The 27,708-nt window shown below is 41.4% G+C and overlaps 1 protein-coding gene across 17 annotated transcripts in view; it reads right to left on the bottom strand.

Moving 5' to 3' along the window:
* SYTL2 (synaptotagmin like 2) overlaps positions 1 to 27,708 on the bottom strand; it is a 398,207-nt gene that overhangs the window by 95,270 nt on the left and 275,229 nt on the right. For 6 of the 17 annotated variants that reach the window (XM_078658456.1, XM_078658459.1, XM_078658464.1 and 3 more), the window contains 4 exons: positions 25,993 to 26,064; positions 17,732 to 17,833; positions 14,683 to 14,736; positions 11,670 to 11,717 (listed from right to left, as the gene is read on the bottom strand). The exons of 3 other annotated variants lie outside the window; for them this stretch is intronic. In XM_078658456.1, coding sequence (XP_078514582.1) covers positions 11,670 to 11,717; positions 14,683 to 14,736; positions 17,732 to 17,833; positions 25,993 to 26,064 — 276 coding nt within the window. Of the gene's footprint in view, positions 1 to 11,669; positions 11,718 to 14,682; positions 14,737 to 17,731; positions 17,834 to 21,993; positions 23,494 to 24,138; positions 26,065 to 27,708 lie in introns of all 17 variants that reach the window. 8 more of the 17 variants (XM_078658458.1, XM_078658461.1, XM_078658471.1 and 5 more) reach the window with 5 other exon arrangements.

The raw sequence follows: 27,708 nt of genomic DNA, 5'->3' as shown, positions 1-27,708 counted from the left end.
TTAACTTAACCACACCGTGTCGCTCCAATGTTACCATTGTTTATCTTTGGGTCTTGTCCTCAAGCGCAGTCCATCATACTCAATTAAGTCCATGTTTTCGTGGGAGGAAGGTAATACTAAAAGTAATGCGTTTTGAATAACTGAAGCCTTGAGAACCAGCCTAGTTTTAAGCTGCATTCTACTTGTTAATTATGGGCCAAATTACAAAGGAGAAATACAAGCATATTAGTCTCTTAAGTCAGAAAAGGGCCCATATTTACTCCTGTTCCTAATTTACAATACAAAGTATTCTACAATTATTTAAAATGTCTTGAAAATGATCTTGTGAAAATGCATACCTTACACATTTTGTCCGAGCCCACATAGCTCTATACAACAAAAAGACTGTTATACAATACTGTTATGATGAACAAGCATGATAGATGTAGGTTCTAGAAGTTATTCTCAGCTTACCCCAAACACATAAGCACACTCATCGGACTGGCGGAATCTTCTCTGTACATATATTTCACATTAAATCACATGCAATGGAAAGATACATCATACACCCCTTTTTACCAGCCCCGGCCCATGTAAGTAAGAGCGGTGGGGCTGGGTGGGGAGGATTTCAACGGACGACGAGGGAAAATAAGAATTTATTAAATTTTCGCTTGACATTGTCCATCGACCACCCCCCTCCCCCCACCTGGCCCCCCTGCTCTTACTTGCATGGGCAGGGAGTGCTTTTTACACCAATGACCAGACCTCACATACAAAATGATCCACGGTCAAGGAGATGCAACCTCACACAGCCTCACCATAATATTAAACATACAGAAACATCAGAAAACAATGCATGGTATGAATCATGCAACTCAGATATCTTGCCTACACCTTAAACGGACACCATTTTATATAATTTTTGTTTCGGACCTCAAAGAAAAAAAGTCTAGAACAATCACAGGTGACTGGGGTAAAGCAGATTACAAAATATACATACTTTGGTTAACAAAGCCATGCAAAAACAAACCATATATCAAGGCAAAAAAACAAAAAAGCATTTGACCTCAGTCTACGCACAACCTACACACAGTCATGATCTGAAACATGCAACCCATAGCCAGCCTATGACTCAAACTTACACAAGGTGGGATTCATACAACCAGTTCCTCTACCCACTACACACACCTTGATATAGACACTCAACTAAAGTATGCCACATGTGGCTCCACAAGCCAGTCTGTGACTCAAGCAATCCATACTTCAGCACAAGACCATAAACTGGATATGTGACTTGGGGTTACAGAGAAGAGCCTGCCGATGACTTCCTACAGCTTCCCCATCATCTGGAAACCGATCACAAAAAAAAGAAAAAAGAAAAAGATTTGTGGCGCACGACCTCTACGTCATGCCCACATCAAACACAAACATTGTGGCCATGCACTTCCCCAAAATGTGGACTCCACATGCCAACCTTCAAGTTACTGGTGGAACAAATTATCCCAAAACATATATACACCAAAAGCAAACGTCACAGTTATCTTAAGTTGTACACAAACACAACCTAAGAAATGCACAATATGGGTCACATGTCTGTGCTTTGTATCAAATGACACCAAGTAAAACTACTGCTAAATAGTTACATACCAAAGACAAACACACACATTGAGTTACATATATATATATATATATATATATATATATTCCTGGGAACTACTGTGCAACCCACTCATGAAAAAACCCAAATACATATTCACTCAACTCGGTATATATGTGCCCAGAGTAAACACTTACGAAATGCTCAATGGACAGTACGATAGGCAAATACATCCATTACAAGGCAAATACATCCATTACATACATGCTCAAGAAAATGCACACTAAGCATTAAGAACATGCTACTGGACAAGAACATTTCTAAATGAACTACGACGTGTCATAGAAATCTGCAAACACACCAAAAATAAAGAAAGTCGTCCATTACTTAGAAAGCGCATGAACAGAATTCACAAAATAGCAACCATCATTTGTTAGTCCCTCCACAAACAGAATGATGATAAACATGCATATCCAGAAACTATGGCCCCAAACATTCAAACACACTGAACAACCAGTACCAAGTAAAGAACATGAATAAAGCACAACATTAACTCTTTTGAAAATCATTAGTACTACCAAAGCACTGGGAATTGTATTGCCAAGAGAGGCTGCCATGACACAACAGACCAAAAGAAAGACGTGTACTCCATGCAACAAAGTTATGTCTCTTAGAAGACAGTCTCACAGTAGACAATATTCTTTTTTATTTTATGGAAGGCCACTGCAGGAGAAAGTTGATAACTCAGTCATAGACCTATCTCCGGGTTTAGGAATACAGGACTCTCCATACCAATCCTTTTACACTTTGAAGGTCTCCCAGATGAACTAGGCCTGAGGAAGATCCCACTCCCTGCTTCTAGGAAACTCAAAAATCTTAGGGTTCCAGAGTGTGGCACACAGTATTAGCGCCCCTCGCACGGTCTCCCAGTTAAGAACAGATATCATACAGTAAAAGACCAAATGTGCTGGCAGCCCTGCAGAGTAAGCTTCCAGTTCCTATGAGGCGGCTCTGCAAAGCTGGTGTTCTTTGAAGGTTTTGCAACCTTCTCAGGACATTAGCGGTAGTCTGAAATACTTTTTTTTTGGGGGGGGGGGGGAGTTAGGAGGGACTTGGCACGAAGCAATGTCCCTTTACAACATCCCACCCCCTTACAGGTCCCTCCACAATGATCTATACAGTAAGGGGCTCAATGCCCCGCCCCTTCCTCACACACGATCGAAATATTATGTAGGCTGGGAGATCTGGAGACCGCCTACTTCAGCTCCAGGCAGCTCCCTGGTGGTCTCCAATCCAGGCCTCTGCGGGAGCTGACAAGGTAAGTCAGTCTCCCATTTAGCTCTTGCTCTCCCGTCAAGAATTTATTAAAAACAATAACGGGCCCGTGCCTCAGTTTTTTTCGTAGCAGCAAAATAGACAAGGTGATGGACGGAATGTTGCACATTGGCAAAACATTCAACCCCAGACACAGATCTGGGTTTCATCCATCGTTATTTTGCCCACCACATTACCCCAGTTCAGACATGGCCATATGCAAATCAGTCTTGACCCTGTGCCTCATGGGAACAGTCCAGCCCGAACTGCCAAGCAATGTCTTCCCTGGACCGGAATCAAGCATCCTAGGACCGGTTTCTGGCTATCAGCCTTCATCAGCCAGGATAGCTTGACTCCAGTGGCGTAGTGAGCACGGGACCCACGTCTGGGCATACCCTTCCCACATAGGGCGAACAGCAAAACATACAAGGTGATGGATGGAATGTTGCACATTGGCAAAACATTCACCCCAGTCACAGATCTGGGTTTAATCCATCGTTATTGTGCTCACCACACCACCCCACCTCAGTTTTTTCGTAGGCATGTAGAGCAGTAGTATCATGAACCAGCAGCACTGCTCATCGGATGTATAAATATTTAAAAGTAACTTACTCGCAGCTTCTTTCCTCTGTCTAAAGTATGGGTTCTTTAGCGGTTTTAAACTGCTCTGCTGGGCTGCTATATGACCCGTTGGAACTGCTTTTTACCCTTTTTTTCTTTTACTTACTAGGTGCCAGATATTCAGAGCCATTTTATGTTTGCAAACTCTGCAATTCACAAAATCAAAGGTTTGCATTCACCGATTTATTTTTTGCAATGTATCAAACACATTTGAGAGTCAGAAACGCATTTCCTCTCACAAAACAAGTTTACAGATCCATAGATAATTGCACTTAGAAAGGCGTGAAAGGAGTGTTCTAATTGCAATTTGCAGAATTACGTATCAATCGCATGCAACCACGTCTGCGATTAAAACCTTGATCAGTTACCAACACATAAAAAGGATGCAGTAACTGATTCACAAAGCAGAAGATGTGGTCTTGGGGTACCACCCTCTCACTGAATCGTAGCGACTGCCTGCTCATCCAAATTTTTTTACTAAGCGCGAATATTTTGTTTGCGGTGGACAGTTTTTGTCGACCTTTAAAAGAAGAACTATTGCCTAGATGCATCAAACAGAATTGCATTCGCAAACGGTGCGGATCGCAATTTTCGGCCGTTTGCGAATGCAATTCACTAATTTGGAATGCATCATGCATTTCGCAATTTTAGGAATCGCAACCATGTTGCGATTTCTAAAATTGAGATTGCATTTAAGAAATCGCAGTTTGAGATTTCTTAAATGCAATGCATGATTTTAAAATTGCGAATTCGCAATTTGGAAGGGGTAAAATAGCATGAAGTTGAACTTCATGCTAATTTACCTTAAACTTTCAAATATGCACAAATTGCATTTTTGAAACTTTTAATTTACACACACACATGCCCTTGGGGCATGTGTGTGTTTAAATTGCATTTAAAGTTACATTTCAGGGGTGCAGGGAGGGGTTCTTTGGAACCCCCCTGCACCCTTGAAATTGCATTCACATTTTGCGAATCGCAATTTGAAATTCGCAAAATGTGAATGCCTTCCCATTCATTCCTATGGGCCTTTTGGCCCATAGGAATGAATGGGAAGGCTTTTCCTTAATTGCTATTCGCAAATTGTGAATCGCAATTAAGGAAAAATACCGAATCGCAAAAAAATGTGCGAATTTTTAACGCATTGCCGTTTGCGATTTCTAAATTGCGATACCTTTATTTTCGCAATTTAGAAATCGCAAACGGGAACAATGATGCATCTACCCGTATATTCCATACTTTGGAAAGGACTTTTGGCTTTTTCATTAGATGGCTCTCTTGTATATTTTAATGTTGTGCTTTGGTTTGGATGCTTTCCTACCCATTCAGAACTTGTCTCATCCCTTGGGCATAGCCCTCTCACCTTTGTGATTGACTCTTTAAAAAAACAAAAAACATTTTAATGTTTCTCTCCCTCCCACTCTACCCTTTCTCGTGATGTCGTTTTGAAGAGGAACCACTCTAACAGACCCATTTCTCTGAGCTTATACATACTTTAGACCATCCTTGGGAGCTACTGGTCGTTCTCCAGATGCTTGGTAGTAGCTCCCTTATGTGCAGCCCAGTTTAGTAAATGAAAAAAAAATGTTTGGTAGAATTAGGCATATTTCCAAGTTCGACAAGCATTTGCAATGCAAAAGGTCTCGCATTTATGCGAATTCGAGCTATTGGAATTGTAAATGACAATGTCTTTCATTTAGGTTTTGATTTTAAAACATAAATAAGAGACATTGTCATTTACAATGCCAATAGCTTACACTATTGCAAATGCGAGACCTATTTCATTGAAAATGCTAGTTTTTAAATGATTGGACAGGTGCTCTGACTGGCCTGCAGAAACACTGCGCCTCATTGACATGCCTTCATACAGCACATGAATTACTTCCAGGGGCTGAAATTAACTGGACTCTGTGCACATGTGCCCAGGACAGGCTGCTGTCTCAGTAGGGCGCCCCCAGAGTCGTCCCATGCCTGGTGTGTATTGTGGGTGAGCGTGGCACACGCTCTGTGTCCCTGAATAGGGCACGGACTCCGGACACATGTGCTGTGGACAGGCTGCTGTCTCGGCAGGGCACCCCTATAGTCGTCTCATACCCGGTATGTGCTGTGGGTGAGAGTTGCATGATCTGTGTCCCTGGGTAGAGCAGGGACTGGGCAGACGTGCCGTGGACAGGCTGCTGTCTCAGACGTAGCCTCACGCCCACTCCTGCTCTGCGAGATCGGATGGAAAAGGCCCATGTTTGCCACTTAAGGAGGGTAATCCCGGGTTAATTACGACTCACTCAGCTCGCCGCCACTTGTACCCAGAGGAGCAGGTCCGCTGCTGTTTACCAGACGTGCCAGCTCCAGCACCAGTAAACCTGTCTGTACTATGACGGCACAGACTGGTTTGCGCGTACCCTGTGCGCAACAGGAGGGCACCAGCAGATACTTTGTATGTGCCACATACTGGCAGATGCATGGTGCCACATCTGTACTAGGAGGTACCGGCAGATATGTGCCTGCCCGTTTGCACCACGATGACACCGGCAAATGTGTGCGTTGTGTCCCATATCTGCGGATGTGTGTGCTCCGTCTCCACTGCAAGGGCCGTGGCTTGTACCCCATATGCCCCGTACCGACAGATGCGTGCGTGCCCCCATGTACAAAGGCAGACCTTTCCAGCATCTCGGTGTCCCACCATCAGATCGCTGCACCAGCTCTGTGTGCCACCGTCAGATGTCCTGTGGGATACCGCTTTGCTGGGGCAGCTGTCGCACTATACAAATCACAGTAACATGTCCGCACCAGCTCGGTGTGCCACCGTCAGATCTCTACACCAGCCCTGTGTCCACAGTCAGATCTCTGCACTAGCTCTGTGGGCCACCGTCTGCTCTCCAAGGGCATTGGCAGGTGTGCATGTGTCCCGCACTATCACGAGTAGGTTATAAATAGAGAAGCCATACCCCTGGGATCCACCGTGTCTGCATTCTTTCTGGCATCAGTGCCCAGAGCTGTCCAGCAGCAGCGCTTTCTTTGGGGCCGACTCCAAGATATTGATACGAGGTGCAGGACCTATTCCTGGTGAATCGGTGTGCACTTTTGTCCTGCGCAGTCTAGAATTGGTGCACAGAATAGTGATGCAATCAATTACTTGTTAGGGGCTGGGTGGAAGCCTGGCGAGTTCTGTGCATGTTAACAACAAGCTGTCGCCATTGCACGAATGAAAAAAAAAAAACAGTGCTTACCAACTAATTGAAGGAGACAGTCTAACGCCACAAGTAAAAGATTCAGTTCTGAAGGGCGGCCCCAAAAGGAGACGGTAACAAGGAGGGACTAAGAAGCCTCATTATCAATCATAAGCCAGTGTTTACCATGGACTATGACGCCAGCCAATGAAAAACATGGGGGGGGCTTCCACACCACTTCTAAAAAATTCCCTAATACAGCACGCTTCGCAAAGCGAGCAGCCCATGTGCGCTGCAACGCTAGGCGAGACGTAAAAAGGGTGTACTTAAAGTAACATCATACAAGGGCGTGTTGCACACCTATTCTCACAATTTCTTCTTCCATTTTAAACCAAATGTTAATCTTATGCGTGCTCACCGTTGACGTGCTAAGCCCACAACAGCACGTGTGAAATTCAACAACATCAAAACTTGGGGCTGCTTTTGCCCCAACGCCAGTGGCGACAGCTTTGTTTCTTTTTGCAATTGCATCACTTTCTTTTACTATTCCATTTTTTTTTCAAAATTATTTTTCGTCCTTTTAAACCTTCATGAATTCTCAATCTCATACGTTTAAATCCTCCAGCAAGATTCTGCAATTTTCTGGGTTTCTCATGTTATCGCGGGCCATCCGAACCTCTTTCCAATAACACGTACTGAGGCAAAGTTCATTAAAAAGCAGTTTAATAAACCCAATGCATTTCAGACCACACAGGGTCCTTCGTCAGGGGTAACTGTGAAATTAATTAAAACAAACTCATCAGTGACTGCACAAATGTATATACTTAATTACAGCGTTTCTTAAAACAACATCATTGCAAGTTGTCAACCTTCATTATCAAAGTGGTCTTTCCTTTCCCTGTCAGCTCCATATTCCCATATTCCCCATCCCTCTGCGTCTTCCCTCTTCCCCCACTATCTCGCCGTAAGTGCCCTCCCTTCGATGTCAACCTTTCCCCCTTTCCTCCTTCGCCACCATCTTACTAGACTCCGTGCTCCAATCATTTCTACCTCCCGCTATAACACGTATACTTAACCGAGAATTACTCCTGGTTTTCCACTTAGCTACTATTTACACTTTTCACTCTCCCTCCTCCCCATTTCAACCAGGTAGAAATTTTCCTATGCTCTTCACCCGTCTTTCTTCAAACATTCCCTCTCAATTATCATACCGCCTACCTGCTACTCCATCTTCCTTCTCACTTCCTCGGCATCGATCGTAACATTCTCTACTAACCCCGGTGTTATGACCCCTCCTTATTTCTTCATTTCCTGTTTCCTCCCCCTCCAAAACTCCCTCAGCCACCAATCACTTTCGTAGAACACTACAAATCCCATAGTGCAATGTGCTTTTCATCAGTACCTTGATACATTAATTTACTATTTGTTGAGCGTCTCTCATGGTTCTAGAATCTTATGTTATTGATCTGTAATTATCACTAAAATATCCGTCTGACTCATTCCAAATAAACATGCTCAATGAACAAAGTTCTTCCGTCTTGCAAGGAGTAAGTAGAGCAACTTTTCCATTTCGCGACTCTTTTATCCATGCGGGTGCAAACACGATGGGGCAAAACTATTTGAAACATCATACAAGGGCATGTTGCACACCTATTCTCACAATTTCTTCTTCCATTTTAAACCAAATGTTAATCTTATGCGTGCTTGTAGTGTTCTACGAAAGTGATTGGTGGCTGAGGGAGTTTTGGAGGGGGAGGAAACAGGAAATGAAGAAATAAGGAGGGGTCATAACACCGGGGTTAGTAGAGAATGTCACGATCGATGCCGAGGAAGTGAGAAGGAAGATGGAGTAGCAGGTAGGCGGTATGATAATTGAGAGGGAATGTTTGAAGAAAGACGGGTGAAGAGCATAGGAAAATTTCTACCTGGTTGAAATGGGGAGGAGGGAGAGTGAAAAGTGTAAATAGTAGCTAAGTGGAAAACCAGGAGTAATTCTCGGTTAAGTATACGTGTTATAGCGGGAGGTAGAAATGATTGGAGCACGGAGTCTAGTAAGATGGTGGCGAAGGAGGAAAGGGGGAAAGGTTGACATCGAAGGGAGGGCACTTACGGCGAGATAGTGGGGGAAGAGGGAAGACGCAGAGGGATAGGGAATATGGGAATATGGAGCTGACAGGGAAAGGAAAGACCACTTTGATAATGAAGGTTGACAACTTGCAATGATGTTGTTTTAAGAAACGCTGTAATTAAGTATATACATTTGTGCAGTCACTGATGAGTTTGTTTTAATTAATTTCACAGTTACCCCTGACGAAGGACCCTGTGTGGTCTGAAATGCATTGAGTTTATTAAACTGCTTTTTAATGAACTTTGCCTCAGTACGTGTTATTGGAAAGAGGTTCGGATGGCCCGCGATAACATGAGAAACCCAGAAAATTGCAGAATCTTGCTGGAGGATTTAAACGTATGAGATTGAGAATTCATGAAGGTTTAAAAGGACGAAAAATAATTTTGAAAAAAAATGGAATAGTAAAAGAAAGTGATGCAATTGCAAAAAGAAACAAAGCTGTCGCCACCGGCGTTGGGGCAAAAGCAGCCCCAAGTTTTGATGTTGTTGTACTTAAAGTAAAACACAAGTTTAATAGTTATACGGTTGTTCATGCTGTAATGAGGGAATCTTATTATAGATGGTTTTTCATACGTGCCTGAAGGTACTGTGTATATCCCTGCTAGTGTATGCAGAGGCACTCAAAATTAAAGATGCTAGAGCTTTTCTTTTTCTTAATATTGTTGATGATCTTCCCGGATGCACTAAGGAGGTCACCGTTTGTAATTCTGCATGCAATACCCACCAAGAGACTCTGGTCTCAACTGGTCACTGTTGTAACACTGATAGTGCGTGTTAGTAGCTTAGGGTGATTTTTGTTGAACATAAATAGCTTTTATTATAGAAAAGGTTGAAGATCCCTGCATTAGAGCCACCTTAAGCAAGAATATCCAAATCACAAGGTACTCACATGCTTCATATTGGACATAGTTATTATGGTTTCACAAAGGAGGTACCAGGAACTTAGTAAAACTTTGTCTAACTACCCAAAGATGGTTGAACAGCCTTCTGTTTAAATTCCATCTACTGTAGGTACAATCTAAGTTTCTCCAGAACCTCAGTACTAAACTCAGTATGTTTTGTCTTTAAGTGAACGAGGTCTAGGCTAAAGTGCCTTCTGAGGGACTCCAAAAAACAGTGTTTAGGAAGAGAGATGTTAAAGGTTTCCAACACTAGCTAGAGTTATGCAAGTTCTTGTCCAACTTATAGCCTTAGAGCCAGATGTAGCGGGCTCTACTGGCCATTAAAGGTTCATTCAACAAGGTTACAAGGGCTTGACTAAGGCTATTTCAACAATCCACCCCTAGAGGGAAGAATGTTCTAATCTGTAAAAACAAAGGCCTCTTGGAGTCCGAGGACGTTTATATCCCTTCACGCTTCGAGAGGCCTTTGTTCACAGCAACAGTTGGAATGTTGCTATCCGGGCTTCTACCAGTCAGTTGAAGCCCGGAGCACTCCATTGTCTTTAATGGAGTACTCAACATTCCAATCCAGATTGATAACGCCTTTGGTAACAGCATTTATAAAGACATACGTTTTATTGTTTGAAAGGCACCTTAATGAAAGTTAAACATCCTGCACTCATCATATTCATATTGTTAGCAATATCCTCACTGGAATCTGAACTTTTATCATTTTAATTCTGTAAATGTGCAAAAGAGCACCGGCCCCATATAAAATCACAAATGCCACAAGACACAGCATCAGCCTCTTTGCACTGGTCATGGTCAGGTGTATGAGCTCTCCCTCTGACAATATTTTTTAAGGATTGTTGTTGAATCTCTTTTCAAGAGCATTCTAGTTTTTAATTAGATTTTTTATTTTAAACAATCACGGACAGCGGGAAAAAGCTTTAGAAGGAAGAAGGAGGTTTTGAATAAGGAAAGTATTCCGATCACAAAGAGTGACTCCAACTACTCGTGTGACCATTCATGAAAACTGAGAAGTTCTCCACTTGTGATTTATTTTCCTTTTAGGAGAGTTAATAAAATATAAAACATTACTTTCAAATATGTTCCAGGGGATGTAAATGTCTGTGCCGACATTTTCAAAGGTTATGAAAAATGGGAAAGACGTATATAAAGCATAGGCATGGAATGTGCAAGTAAGTACCTTTTGTTTATGTCTGATTACCAAAGACATTAACTCTTAGCTGCCTGTTTAAAGAAGCCCAGATTAAGCTGGAAGCCACTTTAATTTTTATTTTAAAATCCAGTAAATTTCCAACACTGTGAAATGATTTAGCTAAAAATCAAAGAGAAGACAACCATCACAATATATAACGGACGTTCAACAATAAGGAAGATGCATTTTTTCAAATACTAAATACCACATGTAAAACAGGAAAGAAGATATCTTTGGCACATTGCAGGTGCTGAGAAGAACCTTTGCCTCTCAATACAGAGCAGGATTGCAAAGTATTACTCAAATACACACGATTCCAGAGTAAGCATATTTATATGTACAGAAAAAGCCTGTATTACTCCAACTCCATTACCATGTACATTATTCTGTCTTTTTAACCTCTGTAAGGGATCCCTTTGCATGCAGAAAGTGTTGTAATGGACTACCATTAAGAAAAACAGCAACATCTTGAATGCTCAAAGTAAGACTGGGTGCTCTTGAACCCATCTTTAGGGCTGTTCTATAACAGATTGAAACAGTACATTGAACATTCCCCATTGCTCATCTGGCATGCTTCAGAGAAAGGAACAAAGCAAGCACTGCAGAACAGCCACACAAGCGTAAACAAGCAAGCTTGAGGCACTTATTAGAAACTTATTAGGAAAGAGGTTAATGCTTGGTTAGTCTTGCCTGATGTGCTACTAGGCGCATTAGTAATGGTGAGTTGTTTGAGAATACTTCAAAGAGTATTGTTACTTACTTTCTGAAATAGATTCATAAAAAGCTTCCTGCTTATCTGCCTTCTGGTCTGATTCACAGCAAAATAAAGATGATAAGAAAATTAGTTTTTATTCATTATTGCTAGAGAGCAGAATAATATCAAGTTTTTTGACGCATTGCATTTTCTTCAGTAAGCCAAGTTCAACAAGTACGTCCCCATGACCTAGACTATCAGCATAGCTAAGTTAGCTAGGTAATGTACTAAAGGTCTAAAGCAACTAGAAACCCATCCAAACTTCAGCATAACCCACTGGTGTCCGGACACGGGATTGAGACACCCTTGTTGGAGCAAGGAAGTTGTTCTTCATTAAAATGACAGTGTTTCTGAATTAAAATGTCAGTAAATTCAAGTGTAACCACATGTAAACCTGCACACCTGCGGAACAGGGTTTGAAGCTAACGGTTGAGCAGTGAACACAATGTCGGGTGTTATTAAAGTTTTACATTAAGTATGGAGAAGTATACGAAAGAATGTCTTCAAGAAAAAGCGGCGGCCTCAGGTCAGCACATAGATAGGAGAAGGTGGAACAGGTTGACAATTAATGGGATCATCAATGCAATTCCATCTGGAATCACACGAAAATACATAGTATGGGAAACCAACCATGTTAGAATCCAGGCAGTAGCCAGGTAATATATTCAAAGACTTAATTCCTTTTGGATAAGTTGGCACAAATTACCTTACACGTGCTCACCTGTTCTCATCTTGTTTCATGCTTAAAATATTTTACAACAGTTTTTTCAATGCATAAATCTCATTGAGGGTCCTTAATATGGAGTGTGCACCATTATTCAGAAACAAAGACACTGCGGAAGTGGCACATTTGTGAACCAGAAGATGCTTTTGTGCCAGGGTAAATTCCGACAATTATTTACACCCCTGGGAAGATATTCAGATCAAAACGTAGTATCTAAGCAGGCTTCTCATTATCAACCCAATACAGAAATAACCCATTTATTAGAACAAGTTAATTGCTGTATCTCTGGTTCTAGCAGCCTTGTAGCCTAGAGACTGCAATTTGCCCCTCTGCATGTTTCCCCTTCAATTGCTGAGCACCCATGGAATGTTTTTTGTCATCAGATAAATAAAACAGTGGGTAAACGCCATCAACTCATTCGCTGACTGGACCTCAAAGCCTCCTTGGATTGGTAGCATTGCTTATCTTCAGTTTTTGTCTCAGTGACTTTGACTCAATCGTGTTCAAGATTTCATATCCATTTGGTAGTTTACACCAGGTAATCGCATTATCTGACCAATAATCTACTTTAAGATTTTGACTTTGGGTGGCCACTCCCTGCTCACAATGGCCCTCTCCACTCTCCGGCGGACATTTCAAGAGGAGCACATTATTTCATAAGGGACCAAGGTAAAGAATTGGTGTCCTTACAAAGGTGTGATCAAGTGCATGCTATACTTGCCCTGGGCACTTACTGAGCGGAAGTACTACCATTCTTCAATTTAACTACTCTACCTTTGTAGTGATCTGTTCATGATATTGGAAATATGGGCTAATTAGAGGTTCAAGATAGCAATTCATTTTGAGACGCAATCTATTTGTGACTACATGCTTATATTGGTGGTGTATGTCACTGTTACAGCTAGCCGCGTGCAAGCACCACAAAATATTTATTTCCTTCACCAGAAATGGCACTAGTTGTATTTTCTGCATATCGAAGAATCAGGAGCAGCAGAGATAAAGATAAAGTTCTCTGCCAACCTTAGCTTTTTGTTCTGATGTAAGTGGTATTTATATAGAGTGAACGTAGCCAAAAGGCAGCACTGCTGTACTGCCTTTCCACTGAATAGCTATTTATGCACACACACTTGAAGGTGGTTCTTCTCTTAAGGTAAAACCAAATCAGAACTTACGCCAACTTCCCTCCTAAATTAGATTTGTTCAGAGTTGTGGATGTATGTTTACATTTTAATTTCTTCGAGAAACATTGTAGGCTTAAAACCCATGGGATGCGTTATCCGTTAATGTTCTACTTTAATTTACAAATCACAATCAAACACAGGTGGAGTTCCCTTGTTCAACCCTCTCACTTAGTACTTCACATTTTACATACTCCTGCTTAGAAGATGTTCCCTCATAATCAATGTAGGAAAAACCATCAGACTGGCTTCTGTTCCAACCACAAATTAGATGATCAGGTGTTTAAAGTGCCACTCTGTGTGCTTTAATATTGAAATGGAGAAAACGTTACTTACCTGTAACACTAGGTAGTAAGGGTCCCAGACACTTCAAACAGCACTTCACAGTGAACATTTAATGAAGTAAAATCAGTTGGTTCATGGCTTGACATACCTCCTTCACAGTGCTCACTCTCTTAAAGGAATAGTACGATTGAAGAACAATTATTTGACTTATGAATGTAGTACATTATCGGCATATGTATAATGTAAATTAAAAGGTAAAAAACTGAAGTGTTGATTGAAGGATTTGGGGCCTCTTCAGCTGCACACACTAATCTGCAGAGGATCCCATGTCACAGAACATAAAAAACATGTGTCTATTTTAGGGCTTGAAACTAATTTACTGACCCCAAGCCTACCTGTGCCTTTCTTACATCCCATAACTGCCTAGTGTTGCTCTACAACTCTATAATAAAGCAGAAAGAGTCTTTCCAGCTCTGGCGTTGTGTAATGTTTTTGACTAGTTTCGCATCTTTTCAAGGTTCTTCTAAATTACTGACAGTCCCGACGTAGATCCAGGAAGTTCATGATAACTACCCAAGATGTATTTAAATATAATTAGCCTAAATGGAACTCATGTATGTATTCACTTGCTATCCTAAACATCTGGCATGGATGTGGCCTTCCTAAGACTACGTTGACCATCCATTTTCAAAACATTCAAGAACTAGCACAACTGGTTAATATAACGGATGATCTCCTACTGCACTTGCGATGGTTAATACAGCAGTAAAGTAGCCAATAGATGAACTTCCTGCAATGTTTAGTAGAACAGATACACAAATGGAATATTTACCATATTGATTACTACGTACAACATCTTCTTTTGGCAAATCTACTTTTTCTGCCTCTGTGCAAAAAAAAAGTGACAATGATTAGAATTGAATCAGACTGCCACCCTGTGAAGAAATAGCATGCTCCAAGACAGCGGCACAGTAGCTTGTAGATGTTCCTTCTTTTATATTAGTAGCACTTCAACGCAAGCGCGGTGTTAGACTACTCAAAGCGCATTCTTCGTTAGCGACACAGCTCAATCCGGATAAGTCCCAGAAGTAAAGGGTTTTGCCATAAGTCCTGTAAATTTACATGTTGACATTTTTTAAGGCTCAAGGGAGGACGCAAGTAAAATTTGCAATTCCTCATTCATACTATGAATGTTGAGATCCCGCGATTGGCCCCATTGCCCCAAAAACAAGAACGGAAAGCTGTGAGAAGAGAGAAGGATGGCCTTAGTTGGTGAATATTAGGTGCAAAACACAGGGAACATGTGATGAACAGGCCAGGCGTTTGGACACAGTGGAGGAATTCACATGAAATATGAGCTTTGTGGAGAAAAGGGGCTAAAGGGGGACACTGTGGCACTGAAGCCATAGAGAGGAAATAAAGGATTGAGGCACTGAAGCCATAGAGAAGTAAAGGATATAATGTTCCTAAATAGCACCATATTTTTGGCAGCCTCAGAAAGCTCCTCTGGCTCCCAGTTAGGCAGCACATCCAGTTTGAAGTGCTCTGCCTGGTTAATGAAGCTCTCTACGGTGGAGGGCCATTGGATCTACAGAAACGTTTCAGTAGTACACCCCCGTCGGAATCTTAGATTGGCCCGTAAATTATCAAAGCAAGATGGGAAGGTAGATGCCTTGCTTAACAAGCTTCAAAGCTCTGGAATGAGCTACCGACCCACATTAGGCTTCAACCCATCAGACCTCTGTTCAGGAAAATGGTCAAAACCTGGTTATTTCCTACTTAGGAATGTTCGGTACTTCCTGTGCATTGTTAACTTTTCTACCCAAACCTTAGCACCAAGATGCCTCGGTATTCGTGCACTCTACAAATTCTTTACTTACTTAAGGATAAAGGCACTGAAGTATTTGATAGTGATACAAGAAGGGGTTTGCTGGGTACCCTGGTAGATTTATCTGCAGAGTGAGGTGCACACTGTGGAGAAGATCTTCATAGATGTATAGTTGGTAGGTCTGCAGTAAGAGATCCAGGGAGGATGTGCCCAGTGGGAAAGGTCTGAAAGGTACAAATTATTCCCTAGCAGCCACTCAGGTGAGAAACAACCTTGGTGAAAGTTCAGCTGTGGGTGATGTGGGCTGGAAGAAAGAGTTGAATAGAGTAACATGACCGTCTCGGAGTTTGGCTAGAGGTTGTGTGCCCTAGGGGCAGGATCTACCAGGGGTCATGTGCCGTGGGAGACAGCTGTGTGTGGTGGGGGGGATGTCCTCAGAGATAACCACACAGCTGGGAAGTGAGTGTGGGAGGTGCGGGTTTTAAAAGTTGCACCAAGATAGAGATACTCTTGGGATGCTGAGGCCGAGATGTGGCATAAGGAAATAACTGCAGGTGGAATTGTGTGGTGGTCTGCCATTACTCTGTGATCCTTGCTGTGGCAGCATCAACTTGGGAGCTGCAGTGGTACATCCTCCAGGGGCAGCCACCATTGTTTTTTCACTGTGGCTGTGGAAGCTCCAGGTGTGATGTCTCCGCAATAAGGGTAGCTCAGAGTCACATCTTGACATACCAGTCACATGTTTTAAGGGAGGCAAGAGGGGGGAAACGTGGCTTTCCTGATGAAAGTGTTATTCACAAATGATGGCCATGGCATTGCCATCCTGGAAATATATTCCTGCAAAAGAGAGGAGTAAGAACCTTTCAATGGAGGAAAAGGGAAGTGCCACAGGATGGAGATTTTCTACAGCAAATGTACTGTCCCGCTAGGGTTTGGAGGGAGTTTTTTAAACTAATTAGGGTTAGGAGCAGGAACAGTAAAAGAATGCGGGCCATCGAGTGCACTTCCTAGTAAATCTGCATAAATACACACAGATGTACTACAACTTTGTTGAGCCCTTGAAACCTATTATTTATAGACGATATCCTGTGACCGACACAAAAAGTTGAACATAAGCCCATCTACCTGGTCTGATAGTGCCGGTTAGTCTCCTTTCAATCCAAAGTGGCTGGTTCTTTAATACAATACATCTAAAGGAGTTCCCTATTGAGTCCCTGCTCAGCGACCAGATATTTGTAACATTCTCTGGGCAGCCTCTTATGCCCTATGCTCTTCAGATGGTAAATCAGAGCAAAGAGATGTACTGGGTGGGGACAGACGCTTGCACAAAAGAAATAACTAAGTGAGGTTAAGAAATGAAAAGGTGTATTAAAGAACAGGGGAGGCAGGTGGAAGAGGTGAGATGCGGGAATTCTTCAAGCAAGTCAAGTGGAATACGTTTTTCAGCAAAAATAGTAATTAAGTCTAAAATAAAGTAAAATGCTTTAGCAAGCGAGTGCCTTACGGTTTTAGGTAATGTATGATGACAGATTGATTTGAGATATCACTCCATGCCGGTTACAGTCTGAGTTTGGTCACCACCTTTCTGGTCCTGGGCTTCCATTAAGCTCAGCTATTTTTTGTGTGTGTTTAAAGTCCAGTTGGTTCAACTAAAAAGGATGAAGCATGCAGCTACCAGAATGCATTGATGCGTTGAATGCAAGCTCATGGGAGGTGGCCTCCCAATGCATGTCTATGCTCTGGTGCTTTCATTGAACAAAGTATTCATTTCAGGGATATTAATTCCAATGAATGACCTAAGATTTAGGATGTAATGGAATATCCCATCTGTCAAAGTCTAAATTAGTCCCTAAAATTCCCAGAATGCACTGATTTGGTAAACGAAAGCCAAGACAATGTTCTTCTAACAAGAAGACAAGGGAACCATAGGCGCAGCTGTTTTCCAGAGTAGCTAATAGGGTTATTGAACAGTGGCTCTATACAGAGAAATGAAGCGTGTTAGAAGTGGAGGGTTAATGGGAGGCATGAAGAAGTGGCGGAGACGTGTGCTCACTTGATGAAGCTGATGAAAGGTCCTCTAGACTTTTGGAAGGCACTGTCATAGCTGAACTCCTTTTCAAAACAGCCAGAACAGGATTTAATTCTTCCTCTGAACCTGTTGCAAAACAAAATATATGAACACTGCACAGAGATAATACCTAGCACGTCAGTTAATTACAATATTAGCAAAACATGACCCATTTCTTCACCTAAGCAAACACATCCAACATCAAAACAGACATTTGTTATTCATATTTTAGCTGCTGAAGTTTACAAAAAGTGTGTGAATTTAACTCTAATGGATTATTACGAACACTGGTCCTCTAAGCATTCGAGTGTTTAACCCGCCTCCTCACCCTGACTCTAAACCCTTCCCGCCAAACCGTACCTATATTTCTGTGATCCTACATCCTACACTGTTTATTGTACCAATCCTGCCCCCTACATGTCCCCGCCCAATCCTGCTTTCACACATTGCAGCTACTTGGCCCTTTCCACTGGAAGGCTCCACCGTGGAGCTCAGGGCTTTTTCCACCCTACCTGGCTTTAAGAACAGATTAACCAATAATACCAGCATTACAGCTAAAAGAAAGCACCTTTATGAACCCCCTTTTACCCATAGTCTATGATAATCGGACGTGTAACTATCCAACCATGTAAAATAATGGTCTGTTTTCACTTTGGATCCTCTCATAATATGGTGGCTTTCATCCAACCGTCAATCTCGTACCTTCAGATTTATTTTTACAATCACAATTGGCTTCTGTCTTGTAAATTTACTTTAGGAGAACGTTTCTCTTTGAACTCCTATTGCTAACTAAATAAATAGTTTTCCTGTATAGAAACACCCAATTTTTCTCTGGTGCTGTGTGCCCATCACTGTATCAATGTTTATGCCCAATTTGTCATACTGTAAAAAACCTGATTTTATAATATCGTTTTTTGGCTCAGTGGTACACAAATCTGCCCACCACTTCCCGGTCTGATCTCTAGCAACTAAAAATCAAATACCAAACACTTTTATATCCCAAAGTGCAGTAAAAATCTCGGGCCAGATGTACAACCCTTTTTTAAGCTCGCAAACAAGAGATCGGCCTGTTTGCGACTGCAAAAAAAAGTAATGGCATTTAAAAACGCTATTTTGCGAGTCAATGACTCGCAAAACAGCGTTTGCGACTGTCACTATTAGGAAGGGGCATCCCGTCCTAATAGCGAGACTCCCTGCCATGTACTAATGTTTTGAAACCGCATTTGTGGCCGCAAAACACTCAGTTTACCACCTACTTCAGGTCGGTGGTAAACCACGTGCATACGAGAAGGGGTCCCGAGGGGACCCCTTCCCCTTTGGGAGTGTGTGAGAAAATATGTTTTAAGAGCAGGCAGTGGTCCCAAGGACCACTGCCTGCCCTTAAAAAACTGAAAATGAAAAGTTACATTTTTCCTTTTTTGAATGCATCCCTTTTTCCTTTGAGGTACTCCTTTGAGGTACTCCTTTGAGCAACCCCAGACCAACTCACTGCGGATTCTGCCTCTGCGGAATGGGGTCCACCATTTAAGGATAAGATAAGAGTGATTCAGCATGAACTGCTCCTCTCAGGGGCGCCTGGGTACTTTGAGGGACAAACTGTTTTGCATGGGCAAGTACACAATCCCTTTACTAATAATTAGAAATGGAAATTTATATTTTCCTCATTATCCTCAGCAGGGCTCACCATTATCACAAGAGTTCTCTAATGAAACATTTATCTTGATTTTAAGTGGTTTTTTTTCCATTTAGCAAAATGTGGCAAAGGTAACGTGGTAATGTGCAGCAGATAAATAAAAAGAGCATGGTTGCGGGCTATAGCTAACCTAGAACTAGCATCTCACCAGGAGCCGGCATCCAAAAACCAAAACCTAAGCTGGGGTCCCTCATCATGCAGGTGCTTGTCTTCTAGTAGACTTACCCCCAACACCGCTTTGCCCACAGAACTATTGTCATCCTGTTCTAAAGGGATAATTCTTGTGCCGGAAAATGTCTCCCTTGGTTTGCAACAAGGTGTAAACACTGTTGCATTAGACAGTCAGTGCCTCATGAAGAGACAAACACTTCCCCTCTTGGGAGAGACATGGATGCCAAGATGAATCTCGGTGAACAGGGCCTTGAGGGGAGTTAGAAGAAATGTAATGGTGACTTTCACTGGCTGTTAGTGGTCCCATTGGTAGCAACCTGGGGCCCTTCCAATTATTTCAAGAACACAAGTAACAAAGTTGAGAATGTAGGGCAGGAAGAAGATGGAATGTACTGACATTCCACGGTAACCTACTAACGTGTAAGCTCAAGGCATGTAAGATTCGCTGGTGGTCAGTGTAAAAATATGCCTCTTAATTTCATGAAGACAATACGTTGTTTTTAACCCATCTACAATCCAGTGCATAAGCAGTTCCAGCCGGAGAGACTAGAAGCCTCATCTGTAAAGAGACGGCAGACTCCAAGGAGCCCTGCATCCTCAGTTATCGGTGCAGTCTATGCCAGCCATCTTCTTAGTTCTCCTTTTTTTATAAAGAGCCTTCCCCATCTGGTGGGGTGTCGTTTAGAAGAAAAGCTACCTCGTAATGGCCAGGATGTAGAAAAGCTGACCTTTGATGTTACTCACTCATGGAAAGAAGATGGCGGCAGAGGCAAAAACCAAGAAGATCAGGTCACGAAGTACTACTGTGTGTCAAAAGAAAATCCTTGTCCTCCGCAGTAGAAAATATAGGGCATTAAATTTGATTGCAAGAGAGGATTCAACAATGAATCTAATGACCTCAGCCAGGAGCTTGGCTGAGATCATTTCCCAGCCAATATCACACGTCTATAGATTAGGAACACACCCCTCTGAACCACATTACTTGAATCCTGGTCAATTACAAGCAAGAAGATCAGAGTCGAAAACACTCTAGACGAGAGAACCATTTGTCTTTGCTGTACTTCAGGGAATCTCCAATTTTGGAGAGGCCAATGAAGTGCACTTTCAAGGACTGTAAGAACACTAAGGACTACATGCCATGGATGGGAAGACCCTTTCACCGGAGGTTAAGAGCTCTTTCAAATAGGATTCAAGTCAAAACTGTTTTTTCAGGACAACATTTTTACAATTTCTGCTACTTACAATCTCTTAACTTAAGTCCTCATTTTATATTTCCCTATAGATTTGGCATTTAGTATATTATCATTCAAAATGTATCTTACTGGGAATTCCCTAATATTACTTTTAAATGCATTTATAGAGTAATGTCCGTATTGACCCTCTACTGTTCTGAAAAGCCATATTACCATAGCTCTGCTACCACATAAGTATTATTTGATTAACTTACTCGTCCAACTGAGGTGATCTAAACATGGTGTTGGGCCCAAAAGAGGGCAGAAAGTTTTTAATCACCTTTCCTACCTTTTACAGTGAGAATGCAGTATTCCCGATGCTTTTGTTAAAAGTTCAGTGCTCTATATCCATTTACGATAAGTAATGTCTGTGTTAAGATCAACTGGTGTTTGAGTTGGGGTTTAAGTCATTTTACAAGGTCTTTTGGTCGGAGAGTGCCTCCTCTCATACCAATCAGTATCAGCTTGACCTGCGTCAACCATCTCAGTGTCTGGTAGTAGGACTTTAGACAATGAGGCTAACAGATTCTGTTTGGGAGGTAGTCTCACAAAAACCCAGCAGTCAGCAAGCATTGACTAAAGTCGAAGGTTCAACCCAAGATGGATAATAGGAGTCTTAAATATTTACATTCTTAATACACTTTTGCAGTGATTTTAAGTCTTTTAGAAAATATTCCTGGCGGTCAACATTGTGCAGCACTACTTCCAGATGAAGGGCAATGCAACCAGACCATTGGCTGCAAGTCTAAAAGAACTAAAACAAAAAAATTGCCTCAATTATCCCTACTTTTCACTTCTACTTCATGACAGAATAAAAAAAAAAAAAAAAAAAAAAAACACACTAATTCTCTTGCGGCAGTTTCCACCCTTAGTGGGTAAGAATTTTCATCCCAGCACTTCAGCACCTTCTTGAATTAATCATTATAACTTTGTTGTACAGAAAAGTACATGGCAAAATCAACGATAATCTGTAACAATATGAGTGACATTTTTAAAATGAGAGATTAAATTAGCAAGTGACATTTTAAAACCTTGTAATGGTCTGAAGACTAAGTAAGAAATAGCAAAAATAATTTGCCAAAAATCGAAATTATAGCACAATTATGTCTGCCAAAACCACAAAAAGTAGAGTAGAAAGTAAATGTTCTCACGGGGTGATTTTTTCCTGACTTCTGTGTATAAACCATCATTTCCATCTGGAAGAACAGAGTCCATGCTTTTGGCATCATCTTTGATTTCAAGTTGTGAAGATCGGACCAACTCTACGGCACTACTTTGGACTGAGTTGTTTATCTCTTTAACTGGAGTACTCGCTCTCAAAAAATTGTCTGGAATGTCAACTTCTGGTGAATACCCACGACCATCCACCAAATACCCAGCTTCAGATTCCTTGTTTACTGATTGTTCAAAGCCCTTTTCGATGTTTCCCAAAGTGTCAATGTCTTCACCAACCAGCAGTTCTTTATTCTCTGATGGAATGCTTTTGTGAACCATCTTGTGAAGAAATATTACATTCCTATTTGGAACTTCGGCAAAAGCTGGATCTCTTACTACATCTACATTCTTGTTCATGGAATCCTTTTCTTCCACCGGACTGGCTTGATTTAAAGTCTCTTTCTTTGCTACCACCTTAGCATCGGAACTATCGACACTTGAAACATGAAGATTAGGGGAAGTGATTTCCTCTGGCAGGAAAGCAAAGTTCTGATCATGCCTCACATCATCAGTTTTTGGAGAGTCCAAAGCTTCTCGGTACAGTTTTTCTAAGCTTGCATCAAATTCAGCAACATCTGTTTTTGGCAGAACTATTTTGTCTACAGTCTCTTTTACTTCTGGAGATAATAGTGTCCGCTGGGAAGGAAGGGGTCTATGTTCAGGTGCAGCCATTCGAGGAGCGAATAGAGACCGCTCTGACTCTGAAGCATCTTCCCTGCCTGAGAAGGCCCTTTCTGACTCGGGTATATTTTCCCGTGTCTTATTAAGGAATAGCTGCTCTCTTTCAGATAGGCTCACATTGACATTCTCCTTGGTATCTGCTGTCTTTGGAGAGGACTCTAAGGCTTCTTTGTATAATTTTTCAAGCCCACTATCAAAGGCACTGAACTCCACTTTCTCAGGAGCCGCCATTTTGATTACAGTCTCGTGAATTTCATCCAGATTGTCTTGCACCTTCTCCTGGATTCCATGGGAACCACTGAGCCTCTTATTGTTGACATTCTCCAATGCATTTTCATTTGCAGGTTGGAATACAATTTCCCGAGCCATATCCTTGTTTCTGGATGCTTCAGGCAGTGTCGTAGAAGCTTCCTCAAGCAGCTTCTGTAACCCAGCCTTGAATTCATGAACATCCGCTCTAGGTGGAGCAGCAGTTTTATCAATTGTTTCTTGTATTTCTTGTGGGGGTTGCTCTAAGGGAATTTGTTGTGTAGGTGGTGAACCACTGTTATTTGATGCCTCAATGGGTTTCTTCTTCAAGCTGGTCTTCACTTTAATGGAATCATTTTCTCCTGGGTTACTTTTTTTTATATCAGCCGTACTAACGTTGGGTTGTGCTGTCTTTAGTGTTTTCTCGTCATCCAAAATGTTGAGACTACGCTTCTTCACTTTTTTATAAAACTTATCCTGCTCTGGCACAGTCTCACCTGTAGGGTCTGTAGCCTCATCGGGTGACAACGTGTCAGGAGTTTTCTTTCCAATATCCTGTTTTTCACTGTTGAAGTCATTAGCTTTAGCTTTGGGCTTAGCACGTTTTTTAACAGCTTTAGGTTTAGAAACATCCTTAGTCTCAGATGCTTCCGGACTTTCATCCAGATTGGCTTGTACCTCTTCCTGGATTCCATGGGAATCACTGAGCTTCTTATTCTTGACATTCTCCAATGCATTTTCATTTGCAGGTTGGAATGCAATTTGCTGAGCTGTATCATAATTTCTGGATGCTTCAAGGGGTGTCGTAGAAGCTTCCTCAAGCAGCTTCTGTAACCCAGCCTTGAATTCATGAACATCCACTCTAGGTGGAGCAGCAGTTTTATCAATTGTTTCTTGTATTTCTTGTGGGGGTTGCTCTAAGGGAATTTGTTGTGTAGGTGGTGAACCACTGTTATTTGAAGCCTCAATGGGTTTCTTCTTCAAGCTGGTCTTCACTTTAATGGAATCATTTTCTCCTGGGTTACTTGTTTTTATAACAGCCTTACTAACGTTGGGTTGTGCGGTCTTTAGTGTTTTCTCGTCATCTAAAATGTTGACACTACGCTTCTTCACTTTTTTATAAATCTTACCCTGCCCTGGCACAGACTCACCTGTAGGGTCTATTGCCTTATCGGGTGACAACGTGTCAGGAGTTTTCTTTCCAATATCCTGTTTTTCACCTTTGAAATCATTACCTTTAGCTTTGGGCGTAGTACGTTTAACAGCTTTAGGTTTAGAAACATCCTTCGTCTGAGATGCTTCCTGACTTAGTCTTTGTAAGCTGCTTTTGAAAGAATTATCATCTGATTTTGATGGTGCAGTTACTTTTTGGGCAGTCTCTACAACCTCATGTTTTGGAACATCTATTTGCTGTGACTCTTTTTGATACCATTCTTCTATGTAAAAGTCTTTTTCATCCACATCTGCTATTTTTTTGTTTTTATCCTGCAAATTATTATGTGTGCTTTGGTCTACAATGGCTCTCAGCTCAACAGATCCTGAACTCTTGCTAGCATGCAATATAGGGACACTTCTAACAGATGTCTGTATTTTAGGTTTAACTGGTGATTTATTGTCGGTTTCCCAAAAGGTTCTCAAACTCTGAAACTGTTCAGGGTTAGACACTTTGTCATCAGAGCTTTCATTTATTCTCTCTTTGAGTGAATGCACTTTAAAGTTAGGCTTCTGTAGGGAATCTAATGATCGATCCCGCTTATTAATTTTTTCAAAAGGAATATTCGTCGTTTGAGACAAACCTTCAGAATTTGATGACTGCACAACTTCCCAGGGTACTTTGTGTTGCAGATCTATGTTTTTTTCATGTTTGTCACTAGTTGCATCTTTCAGTTGCACAGGCATATTTTGCTGCAAACTGCCTTTGTTCTCCCATGTAGCCTTTACAACTTTGACGTTTGGTGTTTGTACTTCAATCTGTAGCTCTTTCTCCAAAGAAATGTTACTGTTGATTGAAACTGGATCTTTAACTATTCCTGTATCAATGGTGTACATTTTGCTATTTTCTTTAAACGTAGGTGTTGTGGGTGAAGATTTGGTCATTGGTTTGCCCCCTTCCCAAAATGATTTAATGTCACTTTTAATTTCTTTTCTAGTAGGTAAACTTTTCTCCGGAGTTTCTGGCAGTTGCATGTGTGCATTTTGGTTAAAAATGGCAGGCTTTCGCCTGTAAATAGTAGGGTCTTCCTTAAGGTCCCTATCAGACATATTGGCTTCATTTTCTTTAAGTTCCTCAATATCCTCCTTATTTGGTGACGTAAAATCCCCTATTTGCAGGTTATCATGGAATATATCTTTTGTTTTATTTACTTTCCCTGGTTTCTCAATGTAATCCGGAGAGAAGTTAATATTTCTTCTATCGCCGTTTTCCTGATTCTCCCCATAAGACTTTGGAACAGTTTCTGTGGTCAACAAATTCACTTTCTGGATTTCACCCCTAGGGTGTTCAGTCTCAAAATATATTTTCCCACCACCACTTTTGCTTTTCCCAAACAAGAGTTGGCCCCCATTATCGCTTTTGAGCTGATCGTCCACTCTGTGCTGTACAGTTTTTGATTCCAAAGCTTTGTTTTCGATGTCAATCTTTCCATGAATATCAACGTTCCCAGACTTCCCACCACCATTTTTATAGTTTCCAAATGAGAGACGCTCTCCCCTCCACGGTGTACTTTCAGTTGATGGCAACTGCTTTCCACTGTCTGCATTTGATCTTATTTTTTCTGACACTATTACTCTTGTTTCAGTCTTTGGTGATGGGTCACTTTCCTCTAGGAGTATCTTTTCCGGGGCAGCAATATGGTTGGTTTGGGTTTTGCTATGCGCAGAGTCTCTGTTAAACCAATCTAATACTTTTGAAATTGACTCATCAGCAGCCTTCTTGAATTCAATGACATATTTTTCAGACTTTGAGGATGTTTTAACATTCAGATCCTCTATATGAGCAGGCTTACCTTGCTGATGGTCAGAAGCGCTGAGTTTTGACACCTGAGGGGATTTAATCTCAGCATGAAGTGGCAGCTGATCTGCAACATAAAAAGAGGATTGCCTTTCTGTGATGAAGAAAACACTCACATGAATGGAAGTAAATAAACAGGTTTTGTCTGCCTTGGAAGAGCATTTTAAAACACACAACTCAATCTACCCTTACGATTTTGTATTTCTACTCTTGCATAGGGATTTTTGAAAATTTGAACTATAAATTCAAATACTTTAAACTTTGGCCTACTGAGAATAGCTTTTGTTGAATCTGAGCACCCGAAATAGGACTGTACGTCAACAAAAATGCGTTCGTACTAGATCTAATCGTCAGGGTCCTTTGTGCTTCATCTACATGCCCAATTCTTCCAATTTGGTTTCTTCACATGTACAACACAGTCAATGCATTCTTGAATTAAATCTATTGCATTATTTCAGTTTGTAAACACATAGTCCACTGCTCTTTATGAAGGACGCCAATTTAACCTGGAAGACCGAAGACCTTCATCACTCATGCTTCATTCTTTGGGAGAATAATGCAGAAAGACCTACTGGCCTACAGTACAGCCAACTATGTTGATTGAGGACAAAACCACCTGTGTATAGCTTTCAGCAAGCAAATCTTAAGCAAATTAATCATGTAGATGGTTCATGCATAATTTGATTGCATAGTGAACAGAGGTTAGTAGTTAGCACCAACAGTATAGGCAAATGTGCATGTAGTTAGGCGAAGCAAATGTGCACATGCATTAAAAAGCAATGTTTCAATAGCTGATCCATGAAGACCTATCTTTTAGTGAACCGAATTCCTGAGAGTCTGAAAATGGAGCCTATAAGTGACAGAAGGATGTCACTGTTTGAACAGGTCACATCTATGTGGCTCAGGAGACACAACAGATGGTGCCTTTTTTAAACTGCAGGTGCACTTTACAAATCAGCATTATGGAATTATGCTACTGTCCTCTAAAGCTTTGCATTCTTAAAAGGATCACAAGTGTGTGAACGATCACATCAAAACATTTTTGATATTCCAAGGTCTTATTGTTTTTTGTGCCTGAAATTATATACCTAATAAACACTTTTTTTTTAAAAAAGAGTTCTAATCAGTCCACTTGTCCTCCAAACATCTGCAGCTCTTTAGGATGAAAACTGCCAACACCATTTATCCTAATAAAATTACACTAGTCCTACAGACAGAAGATTCATAAATGTTCAAGGCCTTCAAAAAGTAGGGAGACACTGGATAGAGCATTGTATGAGAAGGTATGCACTAAGTGTGTTCTTAGCCTCAGAGAGGGGAAGCCAAGTTCAAGTTCTTTTGTGGCAATCTTTATTTGATAGTACACTACACAAAAGCTATCTAATTATCTGACTATTCTGTAAAGAAAAAGAGCAGAAGTACTCCAATTACAGATGCAGACTTTACATCTATGTTGGCTGTGTGGTCCCAAGTAAGTGACAATGGCACCACGGTTGCAGTCTTGGGCTGCCTGTTACAAATCATTATCATGCACTACAGTCCAATTGTTGCAATAGAACCACATCCACAACTAGAAGAGCAATTGGCTCATTAAATGAAGCCTAGGACTAGAAACATAGTGATGTTGGTGACGTAAACGTACATGATCACCCTATTTCTAGTCCTCTCAATCTAAGCTTCTCAATCCCCGCGGTCTACTTGGTCAGATCAG

This window comes from Lissotriton helveticus, chromosome 8, assembly GCF_964261635.1.
Source record: "Lissotriton helveticus chromosome 8, aLisHel1.1, whole genome shotgun sequence".
NCBI lineage: Eukaryota > Metazoa > Chordata > Amphibia > Caudata > Salamandridae > Lissotriton > Lissotriton helveticus.
This window is presented reverse-complemented; position numbering and strand designations above follow the sequence as displayed.